The sequence below is a fragment of the Macrobrachium rosenbergii genome, chromosome 46 (assembly GCF_040412425.1).
Source record: "Macrobrachium rosenbergii isolate ZJJX-2024 chromosome 46, ASM4041242v1, whole genome shotgun sequence".
In the NCBI taxonomy this organism is placed as follows: Eukaryota; Metazoa; Arthropoda; class Malacostraca; order Decapoda; family Palaemonidae; genus Macrobrachium; species Macrobrachium rosenbergii.
In genome coordinates, this window is record NC_089786.1 from 4,312,501 (window position 1) to 4,334,565 (window position 22,065).

Below are 22,065 nucleotides of genomic sequence, written 5' to 3' on the forward strand. Positions count from 1 at the left end.
ATTCTGTAACGCCTTCTTTGAGTTCTTGAGCCAAATGGGGAAAGGAAAGCCTCCGCTGCAGTTAAGTGCCTACTTTTATTTCATTTGTCGGCCATCAATGAGGGCGCGATTGTGTTTTTGTGGCAGTTATTGCGTACAGATATATATATATATATATATATATATATATATATATATATATATATATATATATATATATATATATATATGTGAATATATATATATATATATATATATATATATATATATATATATATATATATATATATATACTACACATATACTATACTGTATATGCATATACAGACATATATATAATTTAATATATATATATATATATATATATATATATATATATATATATATATATATATATATATATACATATTTATACATATATTTGTGCATATTACATAAACACACACACACACATATATATATACACACACACACGTCGGTAAAATCCCACGCATAACCAACACAGGCGAATGTCAATAAGCTCATCCATGAGGGCGTACACTGTACATACCTCCTATACAGAAGCATTCACGCGCCCATACGAATCAACACACTCCACCCATTACCAAGAAACAGAAGAGTAGAACCTTCCCATTAACCTTTCCCTTCAACTGACTGAGGAAAGTCATCTGTTAACCAAAGAATTGCGGAACATCATTTATCATTATCAAGGATACCAAGTTACTTAGAGGTAATGTTTATGTTTACCTTTGTGTTTATCATTCATCCACCAAGACAAGTTCACTCTCCCAATGTTTATTTGAAGCACTTGACAGCTTATATTTTTTTACACGCACTCTGAGAGTACATCTGAATGGGTTATTATATCTAATGGAGCATTTATTTAGAAAAATTACCAGCTTTCTTGGACAAATAGTCCACATTATCAAGTATCCGTACAATCTAACTATTCCTGAATAAATACTCCATTAGATACCATCCAGTTTGAACGGTATCTAATTAGTAATTCTACTAATGAAAAATTACAAGCTTTCTTGGACAAACAATCCATATTATCAATATATATATACAATATATAACTTTTCCTAATAAATACCCCATTAGATACCATATAGTTTGATATATATATATATTATATATATATATACTATATGCATATATATATATATATATATATATATATATATATATATATAATAATATATATACTATATATATATATATATATATATATATATATATATATATATATATATATATATATATATATATATATATATATATATATATATATATATATATATATATATATATATATATATATACACACACAAAAACATATAAAATTCCTTCTCTCGCATGTTACATATACCGTCAGCTTGGGAAGTTCTAGTAACCTAAATTCCTTTCATTCAGGTAAGCGTTTTCCGCCTGTCATAAGATAATATACGACCGGTTAATATTTATGAATGACAACAGTAGTACTTCCACCTTTTCACTTCAAGTCACACCTTCGCTTAGGATCAATTCATAAGAAAAATATACCATTTGTCACTTGCATTCTCTGCTGTTGTTATCGTGTGTCTGATTATGACAGCTGGCAATTTCATGGATAAATATTCATTTGACTGGCAATATAACCCTTTCTAAATTTATATTCCATATTCCCCTAGCCGCTGCAACCCCTTTCATTCCTTTTACTGTACCTCCATTCATTTATCTTTCTTCCATCTTGCTATCCACCCTCTCCTAACAATTGTTTCATGGTGCAACTGCTTTGAGGTCTTCCTCCTGTTACGTCTTTCAGACCTACCTTCTCTCAATTCCCTTTCCAGCGCTGAGTGACCTCATAGGTCCCAGTGCTTGGCCTTTGTCCTAAACTCTATATTCCATTCCAACATGTCATATCATCATTACTTATAGAATGGAGTAAAAAATCAAGCATAAATATATTTGGAAACGCATCCATATTATCGAAAAAAATACATCAATCATAATGAATTTTCCTCTTGAAATGTTTTTCCCTAAGAATGACCTGGTTAAGACATCGGAAACATATACACACGGAATACCGCAAGGTAATTAATTCACTGATCTGTTACCACAGCAAATGCCATATCCTACAGGACTTCTTAAATGAGATCCCATAAGGAGACCAGGACTCCCATACCGTATCTCCTTACCAAAAGAGTAAAATTGAAACTGTCACCCCCTGATAGAATACCACCCCAAGGGAGAACAGGGTATAACAAGTAAAAAATGCGCCGAAGTTTCTTCAGCTCAATCGAGTTTCCTGTACAGCCGCTACAGCGTATAATCAAGGCCACCGAAAGCAGATCTATCTTTCGATGGTCTCGGTATAATGCTGTGTGAGCCGCGGCCCATGAAGCTTTAACCAAAGCCCGATGGTGGCAAGTCCTATATCGTTGGCAGAAGTAAGACGATAGCTAACTTTAACCTTAAATGAAATAAAAACCACTGAGGCTAGAGGGCTGCAATTTGGTGTTTGATGATTGGAGGGTGGATGATCAACATACTAATTCGCAGCCCTCTAGCCTCAGTAATTTTTAAGATCTGAGGGCGGACAGAAAATGTGCGGATGGACAGACAAAGCCGGCACAATACTGTAGTTTTCTTTTACAGAAAACTAAAACTGAGTACTGGTAGGCGCGAATTTAGACTTCGTGGGTATGAATCGGGATACATACCCGAGGTCACTTGAAAACCAAGGTCACTTAAGAGGGTAAAACAGAATATAGAATATAGGTCAATGGCCAAGCGCTGGGACCTATAAGGTCATTCAGGCGCTGAAAGTGAAACTGAGAATAAAGGAGGTTTGAAAGGTGTAATAGGAGGAAAATCTCGCAGTTGCACTAGGAACCAAATGTCAGGAGAGGGTCGAGGAAAGTAAGATGGAAGAAAGAAATTATGAACGGGGGTGCAGTAAAAGGAATTAAAGGGATTGCGGCTTGGGGGCCGAAGGGACGCTACAAAGAACCATAAGTAATGCCTATACAGCGCACCGCATGAGGTGCGCTGACGGCACTAACCACCCCACGAGTAGGCCACTTAAGATCAGTGCGAAGAACGCAATGTATATAACGTTCAGATGTGCAGAAGAACAGAAGAAACGTCGCTGAACGGGGCCAACACCTGTCAACAACAAAAACTCTAAATAACTGCAGTCAACGTAAACATCCTTGTTTTTAGCCTAAAATAAGGGGGCGTATCAGGGTACCCTCTTCCCCTACAAGGCGCCCCTTCTCCCCAACACCCCCTCCCCTTCTCCCAGGGTAACCCCTTCCCTCCCCCTTCCAACAACCTCTCACCATCATCATCATCAACAGATACTTAAAGCGCCTCTCTTAGATACAAGCATCATCAAAAGGAATAGCAAGCATTGCCCGGGTGGTCTAATTAGGGGGATCATCATTCCTCGAGGCCTGAGTTGCATAAACGCACAGAAGAGCCGTCAAGGGGAGAACTGTCGTTTCTGTGTCTTCTTCTTCACATTTCCACTGTTTTCCTCTGCTGCTGCTGTGCTGTTTACGGAAGTCACTCTCGGGAAGCAGAATCACGAAATAAGTGACAATCAGTTATAATTCAAAAACAAAAACGGGAGCTTGCTGTGACTATCAGCGACAGATGAAAGAGTATTTATTCATAGTTCCGGATGCTGCTGTTTACGGAAGTCACTCTCGGGAAGCAGTCACGAAATAAGTGACATTCAGTTATAATTCAAAAACAAAAAAGGGAGCTTGCTGTGACTATCAGCGACAGATGAAAGAGTGTTTATTCACGGTTCCGGATGCGAGTCACGAAATCAGTGACGTTCATTTACAACTCAAAAAAATAATCTTTGCTTAGACTGTCAGACTGAGGAATGGCTATTCATACCAGACAAAAATGAAGTTTTCATAACCCTTTGTCTTCCACAGAGGATACGTGTTTTAAACCTGTTGTTCGGGGTTCCAAATGGTAGCCCACGACCAGAGATATTACTGCTGGTAACTTCTGACACAACCCCGTAGGGAGGTAGCGCCGTCAGTGTACCTCACGCAGTGCACTGTAGGCATTACTTAAATTCTTTACAGGGTCCTTTTGTAGCGCCCATAGCTGCAACCCCTTTCATTCCTTTTACTGTACCTCCGTTCCTATTCTCTTTCTTACATCTTACTTTCCACCCTTTCCTGACAACTGCGAGGTTTTCCTCCAGTTACACCTTTCAAGCCTTTTATTCTCAAAATCTCTTTCAGCGACAAATGAACGTCATAGGTCCCAGTGCTTGTCCTTTGGCCTAAATATTATCCTCCACGGCAACTTCTGACAGAAAAAAATGCCCTGAATGCTAGACAAAATGAAGTTTGAGGATTTTATTTTTAAATGTCTGTTTGATGATTTATTTTTAAACGTCTGCGTGTCCTGAGGCTCTTAACCTTCTTGTAGTTCAGGTGGCGAATCTAGGCCGTTAATATTTTAAATCCCTCTTCCTTTCTCCTGCCTGAGACCAGATAAGGATTTTTTGGAAGGCTCTCCTACTGACTTTCTATTTAAAAAAGAAAAGGAAAGAAAAAAAATATGAGGGCAAAGACTTCTGAGGAACATCTGGTGTTTACACACCGCAATACGAAATCCCATTCGTTCTTGTAAAATAAATGCTGAGCTTTGTGCTACGAGTTTACGCCTACCAAACACGTGAAATAATATAGCTACCATTTTCACAACTGTAAACAGAAAACAAAACAAGTAAAAAATGTGCCGAAGTTTCTTCGGCGCAATCGAGATTTCTGTACAGCCCCTACAGCGTATAAACAAGGCCACAGAAAATAGAACTATCTTTCGGTGGTCTCGGTATAATGCTGCATGAGCAGCGGCCCATGAAACTTTAACCAGGGCCCAGTAGTGGCCTGTCCTATACCGTTGCCAGACGCACGAATATAGCTAACTTTAACCTTAAATAAAATAAAAACTACTGAGGCTAGAGGGACTCCATTTAGGTATGTTTGATGATCTGAGGGAGGACAGAAAAAAGTGCGGACAGGATAAAGTGCAGACGGACGGACAAAGCCGGCACAATAGTTTTCCTTTACAGAAAACTGAAAAAATAAATTGGTCAGATTTTAAAAATAGACATGAGAGGTACACCACACAGAATGAATATCAATGTTATTTGAAAACGAATCCATCAAAAATGAACAAGAATATCTTAAAGACCTGACTAATCTGCAATAATAAAAAAAGAAAAAAACTGGTCATATTTTTAAGAAAATAAACAGAAGTTATACTACATACAGTGAATAAGAAATAAAATATATACCACATGCAATGAATAAGAAATAAAAGTCATATCACATACAACGAATAAGAAATGAAGGTTATACCACATACAATGAATAAGAAATAAAAGTCATAATCACATACAATGAATAAGAAATTAACGTTATACCACATAAAATGAATAAAAACAATTTATACCACATACAATGAATAAGAAATAATTTACACCTGATGCAATGAATAAGAAATAATTTATACCACATACAATGAATAAGAAATAACTTATACCACATACAATGAATAAGAAATAATTTACACCATATACAATGAATAAGAAATAATTTATACCACATACAGTGAATAAATCATTTATACCACATACAATAAGAAATCATTTATACCACATACAATGAATAATAAATAATTTATACAGCATACAATGAATAAGAAATAAAAGTCATATCACATACAATGAATAAGAAATGAAATTTATACCACATACAACGAATGAGAAATGAAATTTATACCACATACAATGAATATGAAACCATTTATACCACATACAAAAAGAAATGAGTTATACCACATACAATGAATGAGAAATAAAAGTTATACCACATACAATGGATAAGAAATCATTTACACCACATACAATGAATAAGAAATCATTTATACCACATGTAGTGAATAAGAAATCATTACACCACATACAATAAGAAATAAAACTTATACGCCACATATAAATATAAAAAAACGTTCAAAACGAAAAATAAAAAAAAAACACACAGACAGGGCACGACATAGTCTCGAAACCACTTCCGGCAGAAAACAAAAACACCATAAGGACACTTCGAAAGAAGTTTGTTTTACACGGCGCATGCGCTCTCCTGATTTACGACAACTTTTAAAAGCGGCAGGATTTATGTACTCCGATGTCTAGTTTTTCACCTTCCCCCTCCCCCTCCCCCTCCCCCCTCACCTCACGTAGCTACTCCCTGGTGTGCGAGTGTGTTTATGTATCTGAGAGGAGAGAGAGAGAGAGAGAGAGAGAGAGAGAGAGAGAGAGAGAGAGAGAGAGAGAGAGAGAGAGAGTTTTGCAATCCCCTTCCCACCCTCCTACCCCTGGTGTGCGCGTACGTGTATTTATCTGTGTGAGTGAGAGTGTGAAAGAGTGAGAGTGAGCGAGTGTGAAAAAGTGAGAGTGAGTGAGTGAGTGTGAAAGTGTCTGTGTGTGTGTGCGTGCGCGCGCGTGGTTTGCTCTTGTATTTATCTATCTGTGAGAGAGAGAAAGAGAGAAAAGAGAAGTAAAAAAGAGAGACAGAGAGGAGAGAAGAGAAAGAGAGAACGAGAAAAAGAAGAGGAGAGAGAGAGAGAGAGAGAGAGAGAGAGAGAGAGAGAGAGAGAGAGGTGGGGGGCGGACGGGTGGCTTATGAGAAGCTGTTTACCGTGAGAACCCAAACGTCATGTCTCCTTCTGTGCGACTGACGGAGAGAAAACAAAGTTTCTCTGAGATTAAGAAAATACGCGAAGAAGGAAGGGAGGGAGGAAGGAGGACGAGCAGAGAAAGGTGAGGGGGCGGGCGGTGGGGGAGGTCCTTCTGCTTATAAGTCAAGTGTCCCGATATGAAAACAAATAAGGTGTCAAATGGATCGGTGATCTTACGTAAGAGAAGATGAGAATAGAATAGTGCGTGAAATAGTGTTACGTGAAGCATTCCTTGGTCATTAGGTCGTTGCTGAATACGGCTGGATGTAATTATGAAGTGGAATTTAGTTGTGTGTCTGTGTGATATATATATGTATATATATATATATATATATATATATATATATATATATATATATATATATATATATATATATATATGTATATATATATATATATAAATATATATATATATATATATATATATAAAATTATATAGATATATACACACACACACATATATATATATATATATATATATATTATATATATATATATATTATATAATATATATATATATAATACAATTTGTTCCAATCAAGTAAAAAAAAGTAGACAGAAAACATTCAAATGTCGCAATGAGAGAGAGAGAGAGAGAGAGAGAGAGAGAGAGAGAGAGAGAGAGAGAGAGAGAGAGAGAGAGGAGGAATCATCCAAGCAAGAACTTCTTGGGGTTCAAGCACCTTCCACATCCACTTTTAACCGACAACCTTGGACTAGTCTTCCCTCAGACCAGACGCTGAGGAACTCTTGCTTCTAAACGCTGTTCAGTCAGACGTGTGTGTACTCGTACTTTTAGATAGATTCAGATGCATGCACCCGCTTGCGTGGGTTTAGAAAAGTTTATGCATCTATTTTTACGTGTTTGGATAAGACCAGTATTGACACATACGTAGGTAGGTTTTAGATTTATATTATAAATATAAATATATATATATATATATATATATATATATATATATATATATATATATATATATATATATATATATAATATACATATATATATATAACATACATAAGCAATTTCAAGTGTTGAGATAAGGTTTGCATGTGCCTGCTTGCGTTCGCTTGTGCTTTCTTGCCTTTAGATAGACGTGCATGTATGTGCCTTGAGTTTCAGATGAAAGTTTAAGCATTCAATATGATATATAAAAGAAATTATACATTAGATAAAAAATAGTGATCAGGAAAAAAATACGAAAAAAGACAAACAAATTTCAGAAAATGACAAATAAAATTCCCTACTGGATGAATATTAACAAGTTCATATTGCATCCAAAGCAAAGAGAAACAGTTATTCCTTTAAAAGCCAACAGTCAAAAAAAAAAAAAAAAGCTTCAACAAAAAACAACTTTAAAAAAATAAAAAATCCTCCGCAGGGACACGTCCCTTTGCCTGATCCATCCCCCTTAACCCTCCCCCCCCCTCGCGCAAAAGCTCTCAGCCGTCCAAGAATTGCAAACATGCCTGAGGCATGCGGAAAAAAGAGCCAGCTCGAAGCAGAAGCCAAAGAAAGGTCATTATATGATTTCCACATCTGTTTTCTGCTTTGGTTTATGGTCTGCCGAGTCGAAGGAACGCGACTCTCGGGGACTGTAGCATATTCACGAACTCGATTCGGGTGAATTCCTCTTAAGCCCCGTTCATTGGACGACTTATAATTCACACGGCCCTCTCGGGATCGGAAACTCTTTCAAAAGGGTATTTATGTAATGGCCCACGTGGCTGCGCGCAGAATTAAAACCAGGAATTTCTTTTGTCGTTCCTGAGTTCAAATGCGAGATTCCCAGCTTTGGATAAAATATCACATAATTAAATGATGTTCCAGTAATGGGTTAAGTTCATCACTTATGTTTTTTACGGAAGTATCTGAACTGGAGGAAGCGAATTGACTGAAAGTAAAGTGTGGGTACCCAACGACACAAAAGGCCCTCTAGACTCGAAAAAAGGCCAGAGAGCTCTGCCCCTTTGGGTGTTAAGTCTCTGAAAATACTGGAGAAGGTCAATTGGCATTTTACTTCTCCAGGTATCATGGTGCGCTGTCATATCAGAATACGGATATTTATCCTTTATGAATCTTGGTTTTTTCGAACATTTTTAGAATTTTTTTTCAACTCTTTGTGTCTTTGGGAACCCATACTTTCCTTTCATTCAATCTACTTTCTTCAGTTCAGAAGCTTCTGTGAAAAATTTTAGTGGTGCGCTTGCGGTCAAGTGTAAGGAATCCTTATGCTGGAGCATTAGCATTTATATAATATCAAAAATTATTAGGCTTCAGGCTTTGAAGACAGGAAACTTTAACACAAAATTTGAAGCGCTTGGATAAGCTAGTTCCTAAGCAACAGTGCTAAACAGTTTGCATATCTGCAACCTTGCAGACGTGTCCCCTATACAGGTTGATCTACCTGGATTCCATGTCCAATGGACGAAGTTAGGGATCAAATGTGTTAACGATCAAATGGGTTACGAAAGTCAATGACATATTCATTCAGTTTCTGGCATATGTTAAGACTTCGGGAAAGCTGAAATCAACATGAAAAGAAGAAAGGAAACAACATACCATGGAAAAAAGCATGAAGGAAAATCGCTGGAAAAATTCAGAAATGGATCAAAAGATTCCATCGAAACCAGTCACCTTGTCAGTCTAATTTTCCTGATCACATGAAAATGCAAAGGAAAACTAAGTTCATTTACCTGAAAACGAGGAAATATTTCTCGTTAACCGCCATAGTAAAAAATAATTACGATAAAAGGAAAATAATTGCAAAAAACATGAATGTGTCTTAACATTCCATCGAAACCAGTCACCTTGCCAGACTAATTTGTGAGATCAGATGAAAATGATGAAAAAACCAAATTCATTTACCTAAAAATTAGTAAAAACAACGCCATGATAAAAAAAAAGACAAAATTAACGTTCATTTACCTAAAAACAAAAACAAAAATTAATTAAACGTCATGGGTAAAAAAGACTAAAAAAATGTTCATTTACCTAAAACCATGGGTGAAAAAATCACATTAAACGCCATGATAAAAAAAAAAAAAAAAAACTACGATAAAAACCAAACAAACGAAAGCCTGACCAGGCCCGAATGCTTGTCTCGCGCGAGAACAGAATCAAAGATGCTGACTGAGATTAGGCAAATGAATGAGATCTGTGGGAGTGGGATCACTGAGGTTGGTAGCGATCCGTGAGAAGAAGATTAAGCCCAACGACCGGTAAATAAGATACATGAGACAGATGAGATAAATAATATAAATGAGATAAATAAGATAAATGAAAAAAATAAAATAAACAAGATAGGATAAATGAGATAAATAAGATAAATAAAATAAACAAGATAAGTAAGATCAAAAATAAGTGAGACAGGGATATAAATCTGAAAAGAGAAACTGCGGTTAAATCTTCAAGAAAGAGACGATAACAAGAGAGAGAGAGAGAGAGAGAGAGAGAGAGAGAGAGAGATAATATCGAGGAAGAATTCGAACACGAAATAGGAGAAGGAAGTTTGGGATAGGAGGAACAGAATAAGAGAAGCAACAAAAGAAAAATAAAAACACCTTGTAACAAGAGAAAATCATGACTAGCTGTTTTGAAATAGGAGAAATAAGAGATTTTCGTAACAAGCAATTTTAAAATCAGAAAACTAAGAGATCTTATAACCAGCGGATTTGAAACAAGAGATAATTGTAACTAGCAGTTTTAAAATAGAACAACAAGAGTTTAAATTATTGGAAATAGGGGAAATAATAAATAAGCAGCTCTGAAATAACATATGCCCCGTGACCAAGTTTTGAAGTAAGAGAAATAAGAGATATCCCTAAACGGAAGTTTTGAAATGAGAGATTAACCGGGATATTTCTAATAAGAGGAAATATATATGCAGTATTATTGTATACAGAACTTTTATAGTACAACAAAAATAATAATAATAATAATAATAATAATAATAATAATAATAATAATAATAATAATAATAATAATAATAATTAATATTATTATTATTATTATTATTATTATATTATTATTATTATTATTATTATTATTATTATTATTATTATTAACGGAGGTCATTCCCATTCCTCAAACATTCTAAAAATAATGTTTCCCTATTGCTATTATTTGCATTATTAATAATAATAAAAAAGGTTATTCCTATTTCACCCCAGCACTTACTCAAAAAGCTCTTCAGAAATAATAAAATCTAAAGAAAAATATACAAAAATATTCACAATAAGCTGTCACAAAGTGCAGCATTCTATTCAAGGCCCCAGTTTTTTTAGCATAAGTAAACCTATTTCTGAATTTCCCCACCCATACATAATAAAACTACCGGTAATTAACATAGTTTAATATTCCATTCAGACGTCAATCATTCTCTACAAATCGAAAATGTGCCAGGAAGTTTCCACCTATACAGAGAAAAACTTAATTATTACATACTTCAATTTTCCATTCAGACATCAAGCCTTTACCATTCAAAAGGCGTCAAAAGGCTCCTCATTAACCCAAACCAAATCTCGTCTTAGATTTCTCTCCTCTGGTGTTAAGAGAAATTAACCCAAATCCCAGAGATTTCCTGGAGGAAAATAATCTAACTGCCGCAGCTTCGCGTCGCCGGCTCCCAGATCGTCTTTTTAAGATCGCGACCAAAGCCGATTTAAGTGCAACCAGTTACTGCAATATAATTGGCGTTTTCGAATGGCAGGAGGAGGAGGAGGAGGAGGAGGAGGAGGAGGAGGAGGAGGAGGAGGAGGAGGAGAAGACTCGACGTAGCAGAGAACGCCACCGGTTGCTGCTGCCACAAGAGCAATGACTTGCAAGAAGTTCTTGGCAACTCGGAGGAACCTCTGGTGCGGAGCAACTGTCTCTCTCTCAAAAGGCCTGAAATGGTTTTCTCTCTCTCTCTCTCTCTCTCTCTCTCTCTCTCTCTCTCTCTCTGTCCTCTCTCTCATATCCAAAGAACGAGAAGTCAATCTCCCTCTCTTGCTGACTTTTCTCTCTCTCTCTCTCTCTCTCTCTCTATCCAAAGAACGAGAATCTCCCTCTCTTGCTGACTTTTCTCTCTCTCTCTCTCTCTCTCTCTCTCTCTCTCATATCCAAAGAACGAGAAGTCAATCTCCCTCTCTTGCTGACTTCTCTCTCTCTCTCTCTCTCTCTCTCTCTCTCTCTCTCTCTCTCTCTCTCTCTCTCCAAAGAACGAGAAGCCAATCTCCCTCTCTTGCTGACTCTCTCTCTCTCTCTCTCTCTCTCTCTCTCTCTCTCTCTCTCTCTCTCTCTCTCTCTCTCTCTCATATCCAGAGAACGAGAAGTCAATCTCCCTCTCTTGCTGACTTTTCTCTCTCTCTCTCTCTCTCTCTCTCTCTCTCTCTCTCTCTCTCTCTCTCTATTTAAAATTGTTCTCACTTATATCATACTTATACAACTAACACACACACACATATATAAAGGGATAGAGAGACAGACAGACAGACAGATACAAGCCTTAACCCCTTTGAGCCTTAGACGGTATGGCACCAGGTATTACAAATCACTTTAATTAATAGCCTGGGTATTTGGGTTGTGGTTGCTACCCCCATTATACCCATTCCATTCAGACGAGCTTGAGGACTTGCGTGTATAAGAACCTCACACGCACACGCCCAATGTGCATCCACATACACGTAAGTAATATATATATATATATATATATATATATATATATATATATATATATATATATATATATTATATATATATATATATATATATATTGACTTGTTGAGTTAGTTGCGTATATCTTCACATACATATATGACAATGAAATCCCCCCAAAGCGAGAGAGAGAGAGAGAGAGAGAGAGAGAGAGAGAGAGAGAGAGAGAGAGAGAGAGACTCGAAACGAGATCACTTACGCCATGTCAAAAACGACCGCGCTAAATAGCCCTGGCCCATAATGTAAAGGGACTCGAGAGAAGACCCTTACACACATATTTAAAGCGAAAGGGGGAAGGTAGAAGGAGAAAGGGCGGGGGAAGGGGAAGGGGGTGTATCATGTGATATGGCTTCGTGCCACGTATCACCCCCTCCCTCTCCCCCTCCCCTTCCCCCTCCCGTAAACACGAGATATCATTATGAACATCCCGGGAAAGGTGTCACTTCATCTACTTCCTGAAAACAAAAAACATATATATTGGACGAGACCTCGTAGTTACGGAGCCATTCAAGATAGTGAAATGAAGTCACTGAAGATTTTTAAAATGAAAGCCAATCATTTAAGATAATGGAAATGGAGGCAAGTAAAATAAGATAGTGGAAATTAAAAAAGAATGATTCAAGATAGTGAAAATGAAATAATTCAAAATAGCAGAAATGACAGCAAGTCATTCAAGATAGTGAAATGAATTCGTTTAAGATAGTAGAAATGAGAGCAAGTCATTTATGACTGCGAAATGAATTCACAAAATAGGGGAAATGAAAGCAAATCATTCAAGATAGTGAAATGAAATCATTCAAAACAGCAGAAATCAAAGGGAGTCGTTCAAGACAGTGGAAATGAAGCCATTTAAGATTAAGGAAAAGAAAGCAAGTCATTCAAGATAGAGGACATGAAACGAAGTCATTCAAGATGGTGGAAATGAAAGGAAGTCATTCAAGATAGTGAAATTAATTCACAGAAGACTGTGAAAATGAAAGCCAGTCATCTAAGATAATGGAAATGAAATCAAGTCATACAAAATACTGGAAATGAAAAAAAATTTAAGATAGTGGAAATGAAACCATTCAATCTAGCATAAATGAAAGGAAATCATTTAAGATGGTGAAAATTAAAGCAAGTCATTCAAGATAATGGAAATGAATTCACAGAAGACTGTGAAAATGAAAGCCAGTCATCTAAGATAATGGAAATGAAAGGAGGTCATATATAATAGTGGAAATGAAAAAAAATTTAAGATAGTGGAAATGAAACCATTCAACATAGCATAAATGAAAGGAAATCATTTAAGATGGTGAAAATTAAAGCAAATCATTCAATATAGTGGAAATGAACCCACTGAAGACTGTGGAACTGGAAGCCAGTCATCTAAGATAATGGAAATGAAAGCAAGTCATATAAAACAGTGGAAATGAAAAAAAAAAATTAAGATAGTGGAAATGAAATCATTCAAAATAGCATCAATGAAAGGAAATCATTTAAGATGGTGAAAATTAAAGCAAGTCATTCAAAATAGTGGAAATGAATTCACAGAACACTGTGGAACTGAAAGCCAGTCATGAAGATAGTGAAAATGGAAGCCATTCATTCGAGATAATGGAAATGAAAGGAAGGCTTAGGGTAAAAACGAAACATACATTTCCAGAAGCACATATATTCTTACACCTGTATTCACTATGTATTTATCAAATATCCATTCTCAGAAGAACAAGTTTTGGATATAGGTGTATGTATATATATATATATATATATATATATATATATATATATATATATATATATATATATATATATATATATATATATACACACACACACAAACAAGAACAAAAAATAAATCGTTTGAAGCAAAGCTGAAAAATCTCTGTCTTCAGTTACAGCTAAATCCGGGAGCGGTGCAAGAAATCCCCCTGGCACGCCTCCCAGGGGCAATTAGAATCTCCCTTGGGGGGGAGGGGGGAAGAGGAAAAGCCTTTGAAAGCATTCGAAGGACGATCTCGATGACAGATCTCGTATATGAGACCGTCCTGAATGAGATTTTTTTTTTTTTTTTTTCTTTTTTCTTACTTTATATCATTTTGGGACGAGACGGGAGGAAGTGTATATTCTTGTGATTTTTAAAACTTGGGTTTATAAATAAACAAAACCAAATAAAGTAACACATTAGTTAATTAATGAATGAACTACATATTTAGTACAGGTCGATACATAAATGGATATTGCGTACAAGGAAAATTTTCGTATTTGTTGTGCATATTGGGAGAGCAGTATATATCTATACTTCTAAGTTCATGCATTAGTTTACGTACCTATTAAAACAATCGAAATGTGCTCATGCACACACACATATATATAATATATATATAATATACATATACAGTGGGTGTATGTATATATATATATATATATATATATATATATATATATATATATATATATATATATATATATATATATATATATATATATATATAATATATATACACGCTATCTTAATATATCTACACGCTCTCATTACACTTCACGATATGATGATTATTCTTATCAAAATAAACAGCCTCAGACTAAATTGAAAAAAACAAAACACAATAGCACATACACACAAACACACACATACACAGACGTCACTGTGGCCTGATTCTCTCTTGTAACTGAACTGGTGTGTTAGAGTTTAAATCCACGTCAAGAAAACTGTGAGCGAAAACAACAAGAACTTTAAACCCTCCTCTGAAATCTATGCACAATTTACTCGAATCTTTAAACACTCAGCTGGCTTCCGGAATGCTGAAACCCTTCCCCTTGTGAGAACTTTTATCACACCATTTAAATCAGGCACGTCTGCGGTCCCTGTCTCTCCTCTTGCTCTCAAAACCCTTTGATACGGGAGGCCCTGTTCATAATTTGTCATCTCTCTCTCTCTCTCTCTCTCTAAATATATATATATATATATATATATATATATATATATATATATATATATATATATATATATATATATTTATTATTATTATTATTATTATTATTATTATTATTATTATTATTATTCAGTAGATGAAACCTATTCATAAGGAACAAGCCCACCAAAGGGGCCACTGACTTGAAATTCAAGCTTCCAAAGAATATGGTGCTCATTAGGAAGAAGTAAGAGGAAGTAAAGGGAAATACAGAGAGAAGAGATACCATTTATGAAAAGGAAGGGAACATAAAAGAATATGTACAAAGGCAGTGAGAGACCAATTATGAAAAAGTAATGAAGGCACTGGTAAGATCATCACGAGAAAATCATTGACGCGAACATCTACAAAGCTCGTTCAGAAACTGAATAAGTAAATACGCGTTCTTTGAAGAGGCAGTTCTATTGCCTCGTTTGGTTGCCTGCCCCAACGGCCTTCGAACACGGAGAGGACGATGCAAAATCAAATACGAGTTCCTTTATAATTCTTAACACCATCTTTCACATTCTCCATTGATCTCCGGTCCCCTTTACCTGCCAAGAGCAACCAGATCTGTTGAGTAGCCGCACCAGTATGTGGCAAATGTGCCTCGCTGTCCAACTTCTCAGTTCCAGAGGTCCTTCATTCCTCACACCGTGGGACTGTGGAACAGCCTCCCTTAAGAGGATGTCGTGCAGTTGGAACTTCTTCAAAAGTTCAAGCGAAGATTCAATGGATTACTACCATAATACTATTCTCCTTGCATTTTAATACATTTTTTATCTATTTATTAATTTATTTCTTCTTTTTTGATAAGTGGTATCTATTCTTTCTGTATATCCCTATACCTCCTCTTACTTTATAAATGAACACCATATTCTTTGGAAGCTTGAGTTTCAAGTCAATGACCCCTGTGGGCTTGTTCCACAAGAATAGGATCCATCTTCTGAATAATAATAATAATAATAATAATAATAATAATAATAATAATAATAATAATAATAATAATAATAATCCCTGATAAACGAAAATACACCTAGTTCCCCTGCCTTATAAAACACCACGCACTGCAGGAACTTGCAACAATCCTCAACAGTCTGTTGCTAGCGGCAACGAGTCTTAACGAGGCCTCGTTAACACAGCCACAGCACCAGCTGCGTCAGACTTGGGAACCAAGAAGACGCCACGGAGAAAAAAAAAAAAAAAAAGTAAGACGGCCTGCCATGCTATCTTCAAATCAGGTCAGGGTTAGATTAGGTTAGGTGACTGAAGCCAAGGTCCTCAGGTGATACTTTCAACAAAAAGCAGAGACGCATAAACACAGATACATACATACATACATACATACATACATACATACATACATACATACATACATACATACATACATACATACATACTAGATACAAGGAGTTAGGAAAATGAAGACGACAGAATTGCTGATGTTCTGACAACCAGCAGAACATTTTAAGATCTAACAAACAATGAACGACAAAACTCTGTGAATAATAGATGTGAATTTCCCTTAAAGTTACTAATAAAATGGATAAGTAATCCTTATTTTCCAAATATGAGGTGTTGAGAAAATGAAGAATGCCAAGTGATCTTGTTGTACAGAATATATACAAGAGCAACTAATAAGTGACCTTGTTACATGGGATATCAACGATAGCAATAAAATGTTGCTTTGTTATTAAAGATATCAACAAGAGCAATAAACATATGACTTTATTACCAAGGATATTTACAACAGAGATAAATAAGCGCCGGTTACCAAAGATATGAATGAGAGCAATACATCAGACTTCGTTATCCAGAAAATTAAGAAGAGCAATAAGTAAGTGACCTTGTTACCAGAGTCACGAACGGGAGCAATAAATAAGGGGCCTTGTAACCTAGGATATGAATGAAAGGAACAGATAGGTGTGACCTTGTTACCAAGGATATGAATGTCAGCAATAAATGAACGAAAAGAATAAGAGCAATAAATAGATCTTGGCGTCCAAGAAATAACAGCAATATATGAGTGACCTTGTCGTCCAAAAAATTAATAAGAGCAATAAATATGCGACTTGTTCGTCCAAAAAATGAATAAGCAATAAATTAGTGACCTTTTAGTCCAAAAAGTACGAGCAACAAATAAGTGACCTCGGTGTCCAAAAAACAAGAGCAATGAATGACCGACCTTGTTGTACAAAAAAATAAAAGAATAAACAGGTGAAACTGCTGTCCAGAAATGAACAGGAGCAACAAATGAGTGACCTCGCAATTCAAGAAACGAAAAAGGTTCAACCAATGATCAACCCTCCAGTCCAGAGAATAATAATAATAATAATAATAATAATAATAATAATAATAATAATAATAATAATAATAATAAATAATCAAAGCAACTCCTGACCTTGCCGTTCGTTCAGAGAAGGCTGTTTTAAAAGTCAGCACCAAATAAGAACGAGAAACGTCAGTGGCCCATTCACATGACATGCCACCGCCAAGGAAAGGCGCTTCGGCAGACTGCTGCAGGCACCACCACCACCACCACCACCACTGCCTGTGATGACGTTTGCTGCTGCTGCTGCTGCTGTTCCTGTTCCTGTGCCAAAGGACACGGCACAGCCATCATCAGCGCCCACAACACGCGTTATACATAACCGGGGTTATGGCTGTCTTAGCCCAAATGAAGGAGAGAGTGGGCACGCTCACTCTTTAGTTGAGTGTGGACGATTTGATGCATACCCACGCTCCAATACACACACACACACATATATACATAGGTATATATAATGTATATAGTATATATATTATATACATAATGTCTGTGTGTGTGCGTGAGTACATACATGATACACCATATGTGTGTACATATCCACAACCTATTTACATGTGTTTGCGTTTGTAACTGCCAGTCTTCTGTTATGCAGAATATTAAAAAAACAAGTTATTTGTCACTACAAAACAAACTTTCTTTTAGGATGAGGTTGCTAGCCCCACTGCCTTCTCCACCTTCTCCGTCCTGTTTGCAGTCCACTACAGTCGACTAAGTATCACGTATCTGAGTCCAAAATTTGTTTCCCCTCTCCATCATTCTATGGACTATTCTTAAGCAACAGCTGATTCCTATCTCGGCAGAAAAGAAGGAACAAGATAAATCCACAAAAGTGAAACATCTAAAAACGACGAAAAAAAAAAACTATCAAAACACCAAACCAAAAAACACAAAACAAGAAAAGAACGAACTAAAACGCCTCTTAAAACCCACGAGAAAACCCCACGTGGAGAAACCAAAGTATCAGCGAAGAGGACTCAGAAGTACAAAAACAAAAATAAAAAAGAAAAAAGAAAAAAAAAGCACAACAGACGGGACAAATGCAACGTCAGCGAAACTGCAACAGGAAATGCCAGGTGACGAAATAAATTACGTGAAAAATTGGCATTAAAGACATCTGTGTCAGGGAGCCATTGTGGAGATGGATCCACAGTATTCGTCTCCATAGCTCGTTCAGCTTCAACACGAACACTTGATACTTACACTACTGGCACTTAATGATTATTGCTGAAGTGTTTAGAAAATTTGCATAACTAGTATCTGTTATGAACATCCCTAACGCGAACACTTTACTTACACTACTGGCACTCAGTAATTATTACTGAAGTGTTCAGAAAAATTTGCATAACTGGTACCTATTGCGAACATCCCCGTTCACAATACGTCTTTATACATCATCTAATTATAAAGCTAACACTAAATCCATGCAATATTTTTGTTTTACACTGCTGGCACTGAATAATCATTCCTGAAGGGTTTTAAGAGAATTGGCATAACTGGTATCTGTTGCGGATATGCCTGGCATTAATGTATCTGTATAGATTATTTCATTATAAATCTAAACTAATGTCATTTTGGCAAGTGCTTTGGAAAACCATTACCTGCGTTTAGTAATTATTCTCGAAGCGTTTTGAAAAATTTACATAAATGAAATCATTTACGAATATCCCTGTTAGTAATCTGCCTTTACAGATTATTTCTTTACAAAACGAGCACTAAATTAATTTTATTTTCTTAAGTGACACGCAAAAGCACTACTTGCATTTGTTAATTGTTCCTGAAGCGTTTCGAAAATTTTGCATAAATAGTACCTGTTGCGAATATCCCTGTCATTTATCTACCTTTATAAATCATTTAATTATAAAACTCACACACTAAATTTATTAATTTCTTTTAAGTGCATTGCAAAACCACTACTGTCACTGAAAATGTATTCTTGTATTGTTTGGAAAAATTGCCATTAATGGTATCTGTTATTCATCACACCGTTGGACTGTGGGACAGCCTCTCTAGTTAAGATGCCGTGCATTTGGAACTTCAGAAGTTCAAGCGAAGGTGCAATGCATTACTACCCTAATACTATTCTCATTGCATTTTAATTCGTTTTTATATATTCGTTAATTTACTCATTTTTTTCCTCTTTTAATAAAAGGGATCTCTTCTTTCTGTATTTCCCTTTACCTCCTTTTACTTCTTCCTAATATTCTTTGGAAGCTTGAATTTCAAGTCAGTGGCCCCTTTGGTGGGCTTGTTCCATATGAATAGGTTTCATCTACTGAATAATAATAATAATAATAATAATAATAATAATAATAATAATAATAATAATAATAATAATAATAATACTGATTCTTCATCATAATACCGTCATCCACCATATTCAGTGCTTAATTAGCCACGACACCAACACTTCCTGCGTTCAGTAACAATCTTTTAAGTGTTAAGTGACGATTTTCTTGAAACACTGTCTCGTCAGACACTTGCCAAAATAACTGAAGTTCACTTTACAAGACCACAGACACTGAGAGGCAGTGTATCTTTCCTTGGGTATGTGTGTAAGTGATTCCACTTGTTTTCCAATGTATTTATTATTACTGTCATTTGCTTGCAGGAAATACCCGTCACGTATCTTAAAAGGCTGGATTAGGGAAAGTTCATTATTGTCCATTACTTCTTCCTAATGAACACTATATTCTTTAGAAGCTTGCATTTCAAGTCAATGGCCCCTGTCGGCTTGTTCCATATGAATAGGTTTCATCTACTGAATGATGATGATAATAATAATAATAATAATAATAATAATAATAATAATAATAATAATAATAATAATAATAATAATAATAATAATAATAAAATAATAATAATATAAAGTATTATATACACCTCTACATAACAATACGAATTTTAACCAGTTCCTATTTTTTTTTCACAAGTAATACTACTAGTGGTAGTTTTATTTATTCACATGTGACATGCTGAAAATGCCATAAAATAGTATACGTGTCCTTGATATGCATATCGGAAAGCATTAAAAATCCTAAGTAATATTTCTGTTCGCAAAACCTCAAAAATTTATGGGACTCAGGATTTATATATATATATATATATATATATATATATATATATATATATATATATATATATATATATATATATATATATATATGTATATATATATATATATATATATATATATATATATATATATAAATAATATATAAATTATATATATATATATATAAAATTATTACTCCGTCGGAGGAGGTGATTTTTCACTCTTGTGTGTTTCTAGACGTTAACAAAATATCTTCAGAACGGTGAAACGGATTTCGATGGAATTTGGTGAAAATGTTCGCTGGAAGACCATACCTCCATGATCAACTTCTGGTGAACATTAGTGTTAATTTGACGATTATTCGCCACAAAAACCATCTCGTTTGTTATTGTCGCTCATGTTGATTTTTTTCCACAGTCATCGCGTCTAACTCACTATTATCTTAATACCTGATCAAGTCTATCCGTATTACTTATTTCCAGCAACATGTTTTTATTCATCACAGTAAAGTAATTCGCAAATAAAACCCAACAACATTAAATTCAAACTGAAATCAGATCTATAAGTTTATCCATATTACTTATTTCCAGCGGCATTTTTTCATTCCTAGCTGTAACTCACTCTGAAACAGTGGTTCTCAACCAGGGGGGAATTTCAAAGTTTCGAGAGGGAGGGTGGGGGGGGGAATTGTGACCAAGGATTTTGAGTATTATATGCATATTGTTTGGAATGCACCTTTTAGGGCAGACAATTTTGGAAATGTGGGGAGAATGACATTCTGACATATGGTGAAAGGGTGCAGGGGCCAAAAAAGGTTGAGAACCACGGTGTAAAGTAATTCGGAAATCAACTTAAAAAAACAATACAATAGTAAGAAATTCAAACTGGAACAGACAAAACTCCAACTCTGTAGAACAGCGTTCGATCCCTTTGCATCTGCTAACCAAACGTTCTTCAGTCATTATTACTATTATTATTATTATTATTATTATTATTATTATTATTATTATTATTATTATTATTATTATTATTATTCAGAAGATCAAAACTATTCATACGAAACAAGCCCACCACAGGGACCACTGCCTTGAAATTCAATCTTCCAAAGAACATGGCATCCATCAGGAAGAAGTAAGAGGAAGTAAAGGGAAATACAGAAAGAAGAGATACCACTTATTAAAAAAGAAAAAATAAATTCATAAATAAATAAAACTGTATTACAACGCAAGGAGAACAGTATTAGGGTGGTGATGCACTGCACTTTCTCTTGAACTTCTGAAGTTGCAAGCGAACGTCAAGAAAAATGAAGAAG

General features: G+C 35.4%; 2 protein-coding genes across 2 annotated transcripts in view; one reads left to right on the top strand and one right to left on the bottom strand.

The window, feature by feature from the left end:
* The window catches only part of LOC136830107 (transcription initiation factor TFIID subunit 3-like), a 43,487-nt gene extending 31,926 nt beyond the window's left edge, over window positions 1–11,561 (top strand). The window contains exons 4-5 of the mRNA XM_067089300.1: window positions 4,011–4,047; window positions 11,275–11,561. Of these exons, the coding sequence (XP_066945401.1) occupies window positions 4,011–4,047; window positions 11,275–11,561 (324 nt within the window). The remainder of the gene's footprint in view (window positions 1–4,010; window positions 4,048–11,274) is intronic.
* The window catches only part of LOC136830106 (mediator of RNA polymerase II transcription subunit 15-like), a 114,451-nt gene that overhangs the window by 90,162 nt on the left and 2,224 nt on the right, over window positions 1–22,065 (bottom strand). The window lies entirely within an intron of this gene.